Source organism: Stegostoma tigrinum, chromosome 7 (genome assembly GCF_030684315.1).
Source record: "Stegostoma tigrinum isolate sSteTig4 chromosome 7, sSteTig4.hap1, whole genome shotgun sequence".
Classification (NCBI taxonomy): domain Eukaryota; kingdom Metazoa; phylum Chordata; class Chondrichthyes; order Orectolobiformes; family Stegostomatidae; genus Stegostoma; species Stegostoma tigrinum.
In genome coordinates, this window is record NC_081360.1 from 10,310,439 (window position 1) to 10,326,883 (window position 16,445).

General features: G+C 37.1%; 1 protein-coding gene across 10 annotated transcripts in view; it reads right to left on the reverse strand.

Moving 5' to 3' along the window:
- LOC125453796 (zinc finger protein Helios-like) overlaps window positions 1-16,445 on the reverse strand; it is a 231,551-nt gene that overhangs the window by 83,077 nt on the left and 132,029 nt on the right. For 9 of the 10 annotated variants that reach the window (XM_059647043.1, XM_059647047.1, XM_048533748.2 and 6 more), the window contains one exon: window positions 8,209-8,472. In XM_059647043.1, coding sequence (XP_059503026.1) covers window positions 8,209-8,472 — 264 coding nt within the window. The remainder of the gene's footprint in view (window positions 1-8,208; window positions 8,473-16,445) is intronic. The other variant, XM_059647046.1, reaches the window with a different exon arrangement.

Consider the following 16,445-nt stretch of genomic DNA (forward strand, 5'->3'; position numbering starts at 1 on the left):
TGATAAACAGGGAGATTAAACACAATAATTTGAGGCTCTGGTTCCACTTGAATAGCTGAATCTAGATTCCAAGGCCTAGAAATTCAAATATTCTGTCTGCCCATTTTACAGGCATAATATGGACAAAAACGAATTCAAGACAGAGTGGCTTACATGCACTCTTTCTGAAACAAGGCTTGTCATCCACCATGTCAGATGAAGGTCCAAGGTAGACATTCAAGGCACATGTCAGAAATATGGAAAAAAATTATAATTGCGAGAAAGTGGGATACTTTTCCAGAATTTTTCATCTTGGACAAATATAAGAATATCAAATATCAAACAATTATAACGATTTATACAACAGGAATAAAGGGTGCTGACTACTAGCAGAGGTAGAAATATTTGTTTCAAAAAACACATGCCTGGGTATGAACATATTTTGCTAGTACCAAGCATGTTACAAGCTCAACTGATTGTCTTAAATTGGGTGTTACTGTACTCAGAATGAGAAGCATAGATAGATGCAGAAGGCAGCCATTCAGATTGTTGAGAATACATTACCGTGCATCATGATTATGATTGATCTTCTATCTCAATGCTATATACCGACTCACTCCTGATACACATTAGCACCTTGTGCTTCTAGAAATCTTAAATCTTTCATAGATATATTAGGTAACTTTGCCTTCATAGTCTTCCGTTATAGAGGATTCCAAATGTATACCATCCTGACTGAAGAGATTTTTCTTCGTAACAGTTGGAACTGGCCTATCCTGTATACTGAGACCACAACCCCCTGTTTGGACTTGCTAGGCCAGGGGAAACATCATCCCTGATTCCAGTCTTTCCAGTCCAGTCAAAAGTTTGTATGTTTTAATGCGGTCCCTTCCTACTCTTCTGAATTTAAGTGACTACAGGCCCAGTAAATCTAATCTCTCCTCACATGGCAGATCTGCAGTCACAGGAATTAGTTTGGTGAATCTTTGCTGTACTCACTCTATTGCAAGTATATCTTTTCTTAAGAAGGAGAACAAAACTGTACATAATTCTCCAAGCATGGTCCCACGAAGGCCCTATACAGCTGCAGTAAGACTTCCTTGCTCCCGTTCTTATATCCTCTTGCAATGAATGCTAACACATGCTTTGCTATCTTGCTGCACAAGCATGGTTACTTACAATGACAGGTGGGCAAGGGCACCTAGGGCCCTTTGCATATCAACCTTTCCCAACCTGTCACCTTTTTAATAGCTTCCTAAGATTCTGTTTTTCCTACTGAAGTGGACAAATTCACATTTATCCACCTTTTATTACATCCGGCATGTATTTGATCCCTCAATCAATCACCTTTAAGCCACTTTACATCCTCCTCACCCAACAGACTCCCACCAAGTTTTGTGTCATCTGGAAACTTGAAAATATTACACTTGATTCCCTTCAAATTATTGATCTATTGTGAATAGCTGGGGCAAAGAGTGATGCCTGTGTTACTCCACTTCTCCACCCGAAAATGACTCATTTATTTCTACTCTGCTTCCTATCCACTAACTAATACTCAATCTATGCTGGTATATTACTATTAATCTCATGTGATGTGATATTGTACAATAATCTCTTATTTGCGATTTTATGAAAAGGCGTTTTAAAATCCAAACACATCACATCCACAGTTTCTCCCTCATCCAGTCCACTTTTTGGTTTGGTTTTACAAGCGTGAATAAGTTGAGTATGGTTTATACTCTATCTATTATGAACAGCCAATAGGAATATGCTGTTGATTTAATCGACCAATTATTGCCCAGCACTGCAATGGCACTGAAATTGAGACTCCTGTTCTTTGTATACCAAAGGAACATTTTCAAGCCTTGAACGGCCTTTCGTTGCCGGGCAGGGGGCTTTTAAATGCACCATTGAATGCTAAATTAAAAGGGCTCATTCACCATATAAAGCTTATTTGTTGACTTGGCCAGTCTTTTTTGCTTATTTCTTGTGTTTACAATTGAATTCAGACTTCTGCATCACACTTTGTTGGTACAAGGTAAACTATTTTGAAGGCTAGCCAAAGTTAATGGCAATCTAGAATGGGCTGGTTGAACAGCCCCTGGGGCTTGAGGACAAATAAGTAAAATCATAGGACGGAGTTGGGGTTGCTGGAGGACATAGAGGGGGTGATAAACAGCGTGGATGAAGTCTTATCCGTGGCAGTTCTTCAAAGAGAATTTCTCATACCTCATCCTCACTGACAAGCAATACCTCATGACTACTGATTCATCAAAGAGGCTGACAATGATATGTCAGATACAGCAGCCTCAACCCTAAAACAGGGCATACATAGCATGTCTGTAATCATCAAGGTTCACCAGGGTGTCCTTCACATTCATGCAATGCATTTCTTCCAGGATGCACCAGATCACATCGGTAATAGGGGAATTTTGTACCCAGAGATCATTGAAACTCTCTACAGTAAGTGGAAAGTTACATTACTTTTCCAAGAGAGAAAAAGCAGGACAAACAGTAACCATGGTTCATCTTTTCTGGAACTATCAGTGCGTATACGGCTAAGGCATCGCAATTCAAGAATACAGTCTGCCACAACCTCCTCAACACGTGGTCTGAGATGAACAACAAATGCTGGCCTAATCAGTCCAGCAATGCTCACATCCTATTAAAGAGATTACAATTTAGCATCACAGTTGCCATACCCATACATACCATCTATACGGTATCGCATGCTTCTCAGGATTCAGTTCAGATTTCATCATTGATTCTAGTTGTTGGGCAGGTCTTAAGAAGTGCCATGCACCCAGCAGAAACATTGGCAAGCAAACAACTGACCTTCTCAAGCAACGACTCTGGATCATTCAGGGTGCTTTGCAGTGAAGTCCTGAACAGGAATCAAGAATTATGCTCATATGCTAAAAGCTGCATACTTTGCAATATCAAGGAACCAGCCTTACCACCATCTGGCAACAAACTGTGCAGCAAGAGGTGGAGAAAGAGCAGCATGAAAGTCAACATTTTTCCCTAGTTCCCCTTCAAGGCTTCACACTCAATAAAATTGCAAACCCATATGTCCAACAGTCTCACAATTCTCATCATGACTCTTCCTATTACCATTACCAGTTGTCTAACTCCAGGTCAGTAATTCAACAATCTAATTCCACTTGTGCCCCTTTTTTAAACAATAATAATTGAGAATCAAGTTTGTAAGCCCCCTTAATTTTTGGTTTACCTATCTCATGCTTCTATGAAGTTAATCCACCTAAAAAGTGCAAGTCTACAAGGCGTCCACTGAGGATACTTCAGATGACCACAGAAAATAGCCCTGAGTGGCTTCAAATAAACTAAAGAAAGGTGTTACTTTGGGGTTGAGGTAAAGAATATATTAAATGAAACTTAGAAGGGTGGACAAGAGAAGGGGATACAACCAAAACTGCTGATCAATTGGTCTTAATTGAAACATAAAATAATCAGAGGGTTAGATAGCGTGGATAGGGAGAGCCTTTTTCCTAGGATGGTGACGGCAAGCATGAGGGGGCATAGCTTTAAATTGAGGGGTGAAAGATACAGGACATATGTCAGAGGTAGTGTCTTTACTCAGAGTAGTAAGGGAATGGAACGCTTTGCCTGCAACGGTAGTAGATTCGCCAACTTTAGGTACATTTAAGTCGTCATTGGATAAGCATATGGACGTACATGGAATAGTGTAGGTTAGATGGGCTTGAGATCGGTATGACAGGTCAGCACAACATCGAGGGCCGAAGGGCCTGTACTGTGCTGTAATGTTCTATGTTCTATGTTCTACAAGCCTTCAGGGTCCAACTGCCAATTGCAATATCTCAGCAAATGTCAGATCAGAAAGACCCAGCTTTGATACTAATGAAGACATGGTGGCTCAGTGATTAGCACTGCAGCCTCACAGCATCAGGGACCCGGGTTCAATTCCAGCCTTGGGTAACTGTCTGTGTGGAGTTTGCACATTCTCCCCGTGTCTGCATGGGTTTCCTTCAGGTGCTTTGGTTTCCTCCCATAGTCCAAAGATGTGCAGGTTAGGTGGATTGGCCATGCTAAATTGCCCGTAATGTTCAGAGGTGTGTGTGGGTTATAGGGGGACGGGTCTGAGTGGGATGCTTCAAGGGGCGGTGTGGACTTGTTGGGCAGAAGGGCCTGTTTCAACACTGTAGGTAATCTAACCTAAAAGACATAACCAAAGTAGTTGCTGAGGCTGCAGGTATGTTAACATTCTGACACAGACAGTAGGAGCCTATTCCAAGGAATGAAGGCCACCTTTCTGGGACTGTGCTTCAGTACTCCATTGGTCCTGAACAAGAACAAATTACAGAGACGATTTGGCACCTGAAAACATCTGACAATGCAGGTCCAAAACCAAGATGTCAGTGATTAGAGTTTCCATGGTAGAACTCCCAAAAGAGATGAGTGCCTTAGTCATGTTTATAGAACTGATCTCTCACTCTGTGTCGGAAAATAGTCTGTAAGTTATAATCAAAGCCATGACACAAGACGAAGTTGACCACCTTTCAATGTTTAGAGCCATATATGAGAGATCTCTATGTGTCCAGTACATACACCACATTTCTTGGTAAATACCATCTACCTTTTTGTAGGTTTCATTTTTCAATACTTCATGGGACAACATATGAATCATTCGATCGTAAGGTACAGTCTCTAAGCACTTCATAAGACTATCATCAACACGCTGCCTTCTTTAACCCATGTGCAATATCCAATAATTGTTATGGTACAGGAGATCATTCTGCCCACTGTACCTACACCAGCTTGAGCAGGGAAGACACAGCAGGAGTTTAGTATTGGTAGACTGAACACTTAAATTCTGCATGCAAATTTATAACTGGAGTGTTATTATTGATCCTGCTGCTTGGCAATTTGGCATCCTATGCCCCTGCTGTCATTCTTATACACCTTTCTGCAGTGATTCACAGCATGAAGATCCCTCCTTTAGCCTAGAATTTAACCTACTGTCACTAAGTTGTGCCTGCTGAGGTCAGGTGGAAGGAATGCACACTCAATAAGTCTGTCTCCTCGGCTTAACTGGTAGAAAGGAGTCCGTTATTTTCAAAATTTGAAATTAAAGAGTTAACTCTTAGAAACAATGATGGGTAAATAAATGTGGGCAGTTTGTCATGCACTGTGTTGGATGAGATAAAACAGAGAATAGAAAAAGAAAAGATACAGTGAGAAGAAGCCAGGTACAATATAACCACTAGTTATAACCTCCAGTTATAACCCCTTATGGTCATGAATCGACCCTGCGCCTAGTGTCAGCAAAAGGATGTATAGGGTTCCTGGTATCTATTGTTAGCAGCTTCCCACTGCATTTTTGAAAATTTGATTTGAGCAAAAAAACCAACCCACTAAAATCAATGACAAGGCTGCAGTATTCTCAGCTGGATAACTTTATACAAAATCCAGAAGTTTGTAACTTGTAAGATTTGCAAGTTTTTATTAAGTCAATAGAAGATAATTAGAAAGCCATTAACTTAAAGACGAATCCCATGTCATGAGCTTGTCAGAAAATGGGAACAAAATCTGTAAATAATAATTTCATATCTAAAGGCATGTCAGAAAAGAACAAAAAGTTGTTTATGTCAGATTACAAAACAATTTTACTCAAACCTAGTTCTCCAACACATTCATTCTTGGAAAATATTATATCTGTCTCACAGACGTAACCCCAGTGGAAGAAAGAGAATAGAATGTTAAAGGCATTGGGCCCAATTTTACCATACGGTGCCAACGCAAAATCAGCCATTTTGTTTGTTTATATTTATTCTTCCTGTATTACTCCTCTTTACTTTAACAACCCTTTTCGTATATCCCACTTCCTAGTCTCTCCATAATGTATGAAATGTGTCCAATTAACATCAAATAGCTTCTTATTATCAATGCAAATGTCACTCTTAAAGCAACATTTTAATTATCACTCTGACTTTACCTCTCCATTTCAGGAAAAATCCCCTGAATCTATTTGATGTCCCACCTGAGGTACACACAGCAACGGGAGATTGGGCATAATTAAGCAGAAGTTCTATTTTTCCAGGAATAGCAGAATTGTTAAACTGATATAAAATGAGGACTTGCTTTATTGAATGATGTAGATATTTAACAAACCGACATGTCAACAGAAAAACTTATAGGAATAACTAAAAAGGACTTAAATTAATGTTATCAAAATTATGAAGATTTTTAAGGGTGGACAGTGAAAGATTATTCCCATTTATTGGTGAATTGATAAGGGGACACATATCTAGAATTATCATTAGATAAAAAGAATAAAAAGCAGTAAGTGTTTCTGTATTCACACAAAGTTATTGGGAATACAATATTTAGCTACAAGTGGCCACTGAGGCACTGAAATTGACATCATTTGAAAAACAGCCAGTTATTTGGAAAATAATACAAAGTATTTATAGCAAAAGTTCAAGGAATGGGATAAGAATGTAGACAGCTCCAGTTGAAGAGCCAGCGCTGATCACGGCAAAATTCTTCCAAACAGATTCATTTACCAGGAAACAGAAGTTCAAATTCTAGACTCAATTGTCATTTGTTTTCAGAATTTTTGTACATAAAGTCCTGCCATGAAGGATCTTCTGGCCTGTTATTCAAATAATAGTTTAGGTAGGATTAACAGGTACTGTTTCAGGCTGGGTTAGGAGGGGGAAGATGTGAAGAAAGTAAGAGCGAAATTTCACAAACATTATTTCATTGCTTTGAATCAATTTTTTTCCCATTGGATAAGACAGTCACCAGAAGGCCTGCATTTGTGACATATCTTGTTTCAAAGCCATTTCAATATGCAATTAAGAGTTAAACACTAAGGGTCTGGAGTCATATGCAGGTCAGATTGGGTAAGTAAAGCAGATATCATACCTAAAAAGGACAAAGGTGAACCAGGTAGGTTATTTATAATGCTCACCATCATTGCGATGATTGTTATGTTCCAGATTTATTGTTTGAATTCAAATTCCTCAAGCATCCATGATGGGATTTGACCCCTTGTCCACACTGCATTTACCAGGGGAATTACCTCTGCCCACTTTCCTCCAGCTTACTTTAAAATGATTTAAGACGACATGTTTGGATACGGCAAACATATCTTCTAATTTCCTTTTTATGTCCACCCAATGAGTCTATGTTCCCTTATTTACTTAATTTTGTGCAGATGGCAACCACAGAATACTAATTTGTATCAGGTACCAAAGTATTAGCCTTGAATCACTAAATGTAAATTACTTGCACTGATTAGCTACATATATTTACAGGGGTATTAACAGTAATTAAAATGAAAAATAAATTGGCTGCATTCATTGCTTTTCTACCATATGTCAGGAATATGATAGGTGCAGTTGTGCACCACAATGAGCCATAATGCAATGTTGAGAAAGGCACACAAGATAAATGCTTCATTGCCAAAATATCCATTCGCCAATTATTGGAGATCTGATGGATACAATAACTTCCCAATCATTTAAAGAGCTTAAAAGAATCATATGAAAATGTCTGTGAAGCTAATTATTCAAAGTATGATTTTCCCAGAGTTTAATAATGTGAAATACGATATGAGTTACTAGTAGAACACACAAGATTGTCTAACTCTTACAGCTGTGTCTTAAAAATGCATTAATTATTTCATAAATTTTAGAGAAGCTAGTTAATTATGTTACAAATTTAAGGCTAACAAAAATGTGAACATTGTAATTTGTAAGCAATTCTGTCAGTTCACTTTGATAATTTACAAATATTACTTCTCTAGAAACTCCAAATGAAGCGTGCAAAAGCTTTCATTAAAAGGTCTAACAGAAAAGCAGTACTTGTAACTATTTTGCAAATGAGCAAAACAATTTGATTATGAAATTTCTAACCTAAATATTGTAGGATTTTACACCAACCTCTAATTGATAAATACTACTGTTACGATTTTCAAGGCAACAAATTCTTTTTGGCAGTTTTACAACAGGTCTATTAACAGTGCATGATGACAATTATATCAGTATGCCTTTAGTTTGCCCACTATAAAATCTAATTCACTCACAATTCCTATGTTATTTATTGCACCACACTGGTGATTTTTTAAAAAAATGTAAATTTAGCTAGTGTGAAAATATATCTAAGGTGGTCCACAACTTTGATTTTTTTCGAAGTACACATTTCTTATCTAGTGTACGATCAATTTTTCTTTTAACTGCTTACCAGTGTGGCTCCGTTTATGTACCATTAGAACATTGGGCCCAATGCAAACCATCCCACAGATGTCACACTTCAGTTTACCATTCGGAAGTCGTATCCCTCCATCGGCTTGTATCTCCGGCCCTGGGTTGGTTTCAGTCATTCCGTTGCTTTCCAACACAGACTCCTCCATGGTACTCATTTCCTCTTTACTTCTGGCTTGGTCCACCTGATTAAGAACTTTTCCATCATCTTCATCACTATGCATCTCTATCTTGATGGAGTTTGCTGCAAAACCAATAAAATATTTAAAATAAAATGTGGTCACACAATTGCCAGCAGCTCAAATCCCAAGGAAAGACATTGCTTTCTTATACCAGTCCTTCCTCTTGCTGATTTGTAAAACTACAATGTTGAAAACAGACTTCATATGAATGAATGGTTTGTTTAATATATTTCAAACATACCTTATTAGTAACAATATTCTACTGTCATTTGATTCAGTCACAGCAGCAATTTTCTTAAACTACTGTTTTGCACTTGATTATTACTTGTACGTCACTGAGGCAGCACCAGCCATTGTTTTTGTAGATAGCGTGGTGCATAGTTTCCTGCACGCACCATATGGGACAGCTCTTGGTGCATGTCTCAGCGGAATGTGATTTCTGGAGTGATGTTCTGAGCACTTGCAGCAGCAAGCAGACAGCCCATTTCCCCCTTGAACACTGATAAAGATCTTTGTTTCATCCCACTGAAAAAACATGTACAAATTGCTATTTTTTTTCCACTCTTAGAAAGAACACTTGATTTTGAAAAGTTATTTAATTTGGTCTAGAAAATAAGGTTCAGATTGCACTTTATCAATATCACAACACTTGTGACACGAAAGTATAATTAATATTCACCATTTTTGAATGTTATGCTTATTTTTCTCCAAACTGAATGAAGATAAGTCAAATATTTAGCTCAGTGACTTTGTACAATGGGTATCTCTATTCGCTGGTCATAAAAATCTTCCACCCACATAAAGTCTAAAGAAAGTTACAAAGTCACATTCTAGTGTTTTTGAGAGTATCCAATTCTATTATCATCCTCACTTTTCTCCCAGTTCACAGTTAGCCAAATTTTTCAACTCCGATAGCATGAAGATTGAGCAGGTGCAAATTGCATTCAACTTTTCATTAATTCTATCCTTCTGACAATTACAAGAAGGCATAGAGCAGCATACTAACATTGGCTAATTGATATCCAATCCTGCAAGGAGGCATCTCAGAAGAGGAAATGCAAACTTTCATCACACTCGATACTGTGTACTGACACTCCAACGCACAGCAACGCCACCGACACTGTGGTTAGAAAGTTACAGCTAAAAGCTTCTGTACTATAATATGGCCATCTAACAATAGTCCTTTCCTCTCCAACTGCTGAAACCATAATTCCATTACAATTACTTTCGGTCTTGATTATTTGAACATATACAGCCTTAATGTAAAAATGAAATGAAATAAAACAAAATAAACTATAATTTCTAGCATAAATGTTTGTTATATCTTCAAATAGTTCATAAAATGGACCCATAATCAAATTTCAGTGTTAAGGAACAAGGATATTGTCGTATGGTATCACAAATTCCCAACAAGTGAATTAAATTTAACTTTTAGAGCACAGGATAGATCAAACAAGTTGAAGCTAGCTTTCATTTATTTCCACTGGACAATGTTCCAAGATTGCCATTTCAACCATACAAAAGAAATAAATGGGAATTATGAAACATTTTTAAATTATATTCGTTAATTATTACTATGTTAGATGGAAGAAATCACTAGAAAAAAGTGTTTATTTTCAAACCAAGACTAAGTGATCATCCATAATTCTCCTAAGTTCTAATGAAATCCAAAATATTATTTTCAACTTCAGAACGTGACTGCCGAACTGTAAACTTCACTTTTAACCGAATTTCCCAAAAGCATCAATAGTTATTGCTCCACAGATAAGTGAAATATGGAAGAGCTAAGTCAATAGGATAGTGAGTGAAAGTTGCCAGTGTCAGCTGTAAAGTTAAAAAAAAATGAAGAACATGTTTGGAGTGAATGCTTAAATGTTCCACATACAGTACCTGATCAAATATATCAGCTTTGGCTATATGGTTGCATTCTTAATTATGGGACATGTTTAAACCTCACTGCAGGGATGTCAAGTAATTTTCTAGGCTGACACTCAATGTAGTTGTCATATCTTGGACAATATAAATTAGAATTTTGTCTGCTTTCTCACGGACCCAAAATTTGTTGCACTATTTTGAGGAGAACTGAGAAGTTCTCTTACCACTTTTTAATCTGTCAAACATGACTAAAAAGGAGATTAATTGTATAAAGTACTTATTTGCGTTTGCATCTTGCTATGTGCATTAGTTGCTATCTATCTCCATATTGTTATATTTCAGAAAATGCTTTGTAATGTATTGAGCTCATAAGATACTCTTTCTTTGACAATCTCTATTTTGGTCCTAAGTGACTCAAATCAAAAACATAAATTAAAAACATAGGATTAATAGTTACATAAGTTTGTAAAAGTAATAGTTATTGCCAAAGCCATACAAATACAGTCATCAATGTCAGATGCTGCTGGTGTGCATAGTCTAGACAGCAATCATTGTTCAAAACTCCATGATATTGAGCAGCTGTCCTGCTAAAGTAATCCCATGAAGACTGCAGCCCAAGGGTAAAATTGAACCTGGGTCTCCGGTGCTGTGCGGCTGCAGTGCTAACCACTGAGCCACCCTGCTGCCCACTTTTTTAAAGTGTAGTTCATAGTTACAATCCAGCTAACATAACCAATGAAAACCAGTGAAAGTTGAGAATAGGTAAATTTGAAAATTTAGTTTGCTTTTCCTTTCCCCTCACTGAGATTCTGCAGCATAAAAAACTAGTCATGCTAATTTTAAAAAAAACTATTCAGTACATTAAGTTCACAATTTTGGCCAAGCTGCAAGGACTCAAATCTGAGACCATACCATTCTGCCCTCAGCCTGCATCCTCCTGCCACCACACAAAACAGAATCAAAAACAGCAAGGGAGAGGATGCTTGAAGGTCTCTGCTTGCAAGGGAACTATTTACTGTTCAATGATATGCATATAAGGTTAGGAAATTACTGATCAGGGTCGTTATAAAAACAGAATGATTGGTATATTTCATGGATAAACACAACTGGGGAAGAAAAGAAAGTAAACTAATAAGGCCAAAAGACCTGTGGATGCTGTTCCAGCAATCTCTGCTTTTGGGAAGGTTACTTCAGATCAAAATGCATTAATAACAACTTAATTGAGGTGAATACATAAATACATTTAATATGAGCTACATACACCAAACTGAGAAAGAAATAGAAGGGCCTGCAGAAGCTTAGATAAGTAGGATAGAAGAAAGTCTGTGTGCAACATGAACAATAGCACAGTTCCATGAGCCAAACAAAGTGTTTCTGTGCTGTAAATTACGACAGTTCTATACATATGTCCGCTGCCACATTACAATGACTTTCCTGAAAGAGTCAGAAATACAACAGGACTAAATAAAAGTTTGGGATCACAGTAGAAAAGTCAACAAACTTTAAAAATGTTTTCAGAATTGTTCTTTGACGTATTTCAGACATATTTAAGGAGCTTTAAAAATAAGATGAAGTTCAGAAATTATGATTCATGATTTGGAGATTTTTCTTGGGTAAGCAATTCCAATGGATCACAGATCACAAAATCCCTACAGTGCGGAAACACTCACCCTCCGAACAGCATCCCACATGGACCCATTCTACTACCTTATATTTCCCATGGCTAACGTATCTAACCTAAACATCTCTGGTCAATATGGGGCAATCTAGCATTGCCAATTCACCTATTTTGCACATCATTGGACTGCTCGAGGAAACCGGAGCACCCAAAGTAATCCCATGAAGACAGCAGCCCAAGGGTAAAATTGAACCTGGGTCTCCGGTGCTGTGCGGCTGCAGTGCTAACCACTGAGCCACCCTGCTGCCCACTTTTTTAAAAGTGATTAGTGTTATTCAGTGTATTTCTTGTACCTCGCCATAGACTCATTGAACCCCTAAAGTGTTGAAGCAAGCTATTTGGCCCATCGAGTCCACGCCAACCCTCCGAACAGCATCCAACCCAGACTCAGCCCCCGACCCAGCCCTGTAACCCAGCACCTATCACAGTGAATCTACCTAACCTATACACTATGGAAAATTTAGTATGGCCAATCCACCTAACTTGTGCATCATTGGACTATGGGAGGAAACTGGAGCACTGGGAGGAAACCCACACTGACATAGGGAGAATGTGCAAACTCCATAGAAACAGTTGCCCGAGGCTGGAATCAAACCCAGGTCCCTGGCGCTGTAAGGCAGCAGCGCTAACTATTGAGCCGCCATGCTGCCCCCAGTCACCGTGCCAACCCCATAGGATCTGGACACAAGTTCACTTACAATCAAATCATACAGAACAATATGTCATCAGTAAATCCATGATAATTCACTATTTTGTATGCAGAAAGTATTACTTAATGTTCATTAAATTACTTTATTTTTCATGAGACAATATTGTCCTGTCCTTTTAAACCATGTTAGATCGATTAAACTAGTACTTTTAGCTGCAAATAAAATTCCTTAAGTTTGTTTGTACATCTGTGAGCTTGAAATATAGACCAATTATGATCATATTACATCAATATGAAACAGTTTCAATTTAACTCAATCTGAGGATCCAAATCAATCTTGGTGTTTGGCCACTTGTCTTGAGTAAGCAGTCTTGTAGCATTTGGATGTATAGGTACCAAGTTAATGCTTAAGCTTTTTCCTCAAAAACTGACAAAGTGGGTTTGTGCACAGCAATAAGTAGGTGTTACCAACTTCTGTCTCACTTTAACAGTAATTGCAATTGTCCAACCTTTTGAATCTTCCAGGCGTATTTCATGGAAACGTCTTAGGAAGTAACAATATTTTAGAGACCCCTGCTTTAATTTGAGAATTCTGTCTTTCTATTGCAAATAAAACTATTTTGCTTGAAAAGTGGTCTAATTTAAATATGCTAATTTGGGTCAAAAAGTGCATTGTCAGCACTGTCAAAAAGAAAATGCAAAATACTACAACTAGTTATATGCCCATGGTTGGAGTAATTTGTTCAGTCTGGTCTCCACACAGAGAGATATCGAGGCTCTAGAAAATGCAGAGAAGGGAAACCAGGGTGATATCAGCCCTCAAGAATTCTCAGTTATGCAGACAAATGTCAAGAATTGGTGTTATTTACTTTGGACACATGCCGCCTTAGAGAAAATACGCTTGATGTTTTCCAACTTTTAGCATATTGGATACATTACATTAAATAGATTTCATGGAACTTGTAAGAAGAATCAATCAGACTTTTGAAATCTGTTAATAGAAGTACTTTTCTTTCTCAAAGCAAATTTGGGAATCTAACTAGATCCTTAGGACAGTCTCAGTTATGAGGCTACATAAACAATTCATTACAATTATAAGGAACCATGGACTTGTGCAGATTTTGAAATTTGCTCAATTCCTTTCAGAGTTGAAAACGGTTGCAGAAGTTTTCTTGAACTGGCCTATTAATAGGCAATTTCAGTAATGCAATGGTATAAACAGTTGCAAAGTTGATGAGATGGGGCAGACTTGACAGGCCTTACAGTCTATTCATATTTTTCTTTTCATCAATTCATAAATAATGACACATGAATTTTACTGGCAAAATCTAACTCCTGGAAAATACAGTTCTTAAATTCAAGCTGGACAACTTTAAAATGCCAAAATCAGCTTGTATCAGGACTTCCAAGACACAAGTGAACATTTTGAATGAATGAAAGCTCCAGATGGTTAGTAAACTGGCCTTATTTCAAATGTTTGTGCACAGTTGAAAATACAAAGAAATACAATGTAAAATCACTTAACTAAGCATCAGAAAGAGAAATATAATCACAAACGCAATATATCATTGTCACAGCAAAACAATAAAAAGCTTCTCTTTCAATAGTTTGTTTACATTTTGTAAACATTATTTTATGGAAAAGAAAATCTGGTCAGAATAAGTGGAAGCAGTGTTTCTCTGATATTGACTTATAATAAGATTATTTTTGATTGTACCCATGTCATGCTTCCAGCTGATACTGTTAACATTACTTGAACTCAGTGGTATTTCTTTAAACTCTTTAATTTGACAAACACTTCAGAAATCCCAGCTGGATGATTATATCTGAGTAGCCTCCATAGTAAGAGTAAGATGTTTCTGACACTAGTCATAAAACTACAGCAAATTTCTCAGAACATTTAATTCATTCAAACAGTAATATGGGGAAAATCTTTTGAATGATTTAAATCAAAATGGAAATAAAAAAGGAAGCCTATGTGCTCACTTAGAACTGGAAACTGTACAAAGAAAGTTTCCATTAACCTTCATACTTGTACTATTTGAAAAGTGACTAGAAAATCCTATCAAAAATTTGCACACTAACAGGAATTAAACAGAAACTACATAATGCATTGTTTCAACCTGAAAGCAATTTGCAAGTCAAATTATTTTTCATTAGTTACTGTATGAATTTAGTACAATAACAACAAATTTTCATTTAATTTTGCATGATGTCAGCACTTATCTGATCATTTTATTTTATAAAGACACAGAAACATCAGCACAAAAAGCAAACCAATATGCATACGGCAGTGCTGGCTTCACAATGGAGCTAACTAGTCCAATTTTGACTTCTTTCTCTCTAGGTGACATTTTGTTTATTTTCAAGACTTTACGATCCTCACAAATGCTGTGATTTACAAAGCTTCAACAGCCACAATTCTGCAGATTCTATAATAAAATAATTTGTCAACATTTCCATTTGCTTTATTAAAATCGATCCTATAAATGCACGATTCCTTTTGTTAGGATTTCCACCAAAGATTTTTTAAATGCAAACAAAATTCAAAAATTTCTTAACTTTATACTGGGAGATCATAACTTCACATTATATATAACATACATATAAATTTGGCTTCTGTGTAACAAGCCCTACAAAATGCTGTTTCTAACAGACATTTACAAATTTATGAACATACATAAAAATGAAATATAAAATGTATCTAGCAATTCTTTAATAATTCCAATCAAACATTTTAAATCAGTTACTGGATAATATAATGATAATGTTTAATTCATTTTTGGGGTGTGCAGCACTTCAATTTAAGAACAAGATTAAGAAAAGCATAATTATTCAAACAGCTGTGTCAATTTTGAGATACAGATTATTCAAAAGTATGCAACACTAAAACTATGTATTTAAAATACAAGGCTAAAATGTTACATTCAAAAGCTAGCAATGCAATGGCATAAAATCTAAGATAAACTGACACAAGCTACCATTTTAATTAGCAGTAAGAAAAACCATACAGAATAATATGCCTCTGTTTATTTTACATGCTAAAATCAAATGTCAATATTACACTCATTAACACATAACAATTGTAGAATAATACAGCATAGAGGCAGGATCTCAACCCATTAAGCATGTTCTGCTTTTTTAAATGATAAACCTAACTAATCCACTCCCCTGCCCCTTCTTCCACCGCCCTGTAATTTCTTCGCCTTCAAGGATGCATTTAATTCCCTTTTGCAAGTTATTATTGATTTTGCCTCTGGCACTTCAAGAAATAAATTCTGGATCATAACAACAAGGGGTAAAAGTACTTTCCAAAATAGTAATTATTTTGAATTTGTGTCTGCTAATTACTGATGTATCTGTCACAAAACAGTTTCTCCTTATTTACACCACAGAATTACTTCATAATTTTGAACAATCTCATTAAATCCCACCTGAATGTCTTCTTCTTTAAGAACTATGCCAGCTTCTCCAGTCACTTTAGGCAGTTGTTGCTGCACATCCCTAGTATCATTCTAGCAAATATTCCCTGCACCCTCTCTATGGCCTAGCATTCTTCTTAAGGTCTGGTGCCCAGAAATGAACACAAACTCCAAGTGGATCATTTCATATAAATCATTGAATCCCTGCAGTGTGGAGGCAGGCCATTCGGCCCATCAAGTCCACACTGACTCTCCAAAACACATCCTGCCTAGACCCACCCTACAACCCCATCCCTGTACATCCTTGGGCACTATGGGCAATTTATCACGGCCAGTCCACCTAATCTGCACATCTCTAAACTGCGGGAGGAAATCAGAGCACCTGGAGGAGAGTCACACAGAAACAAGGAA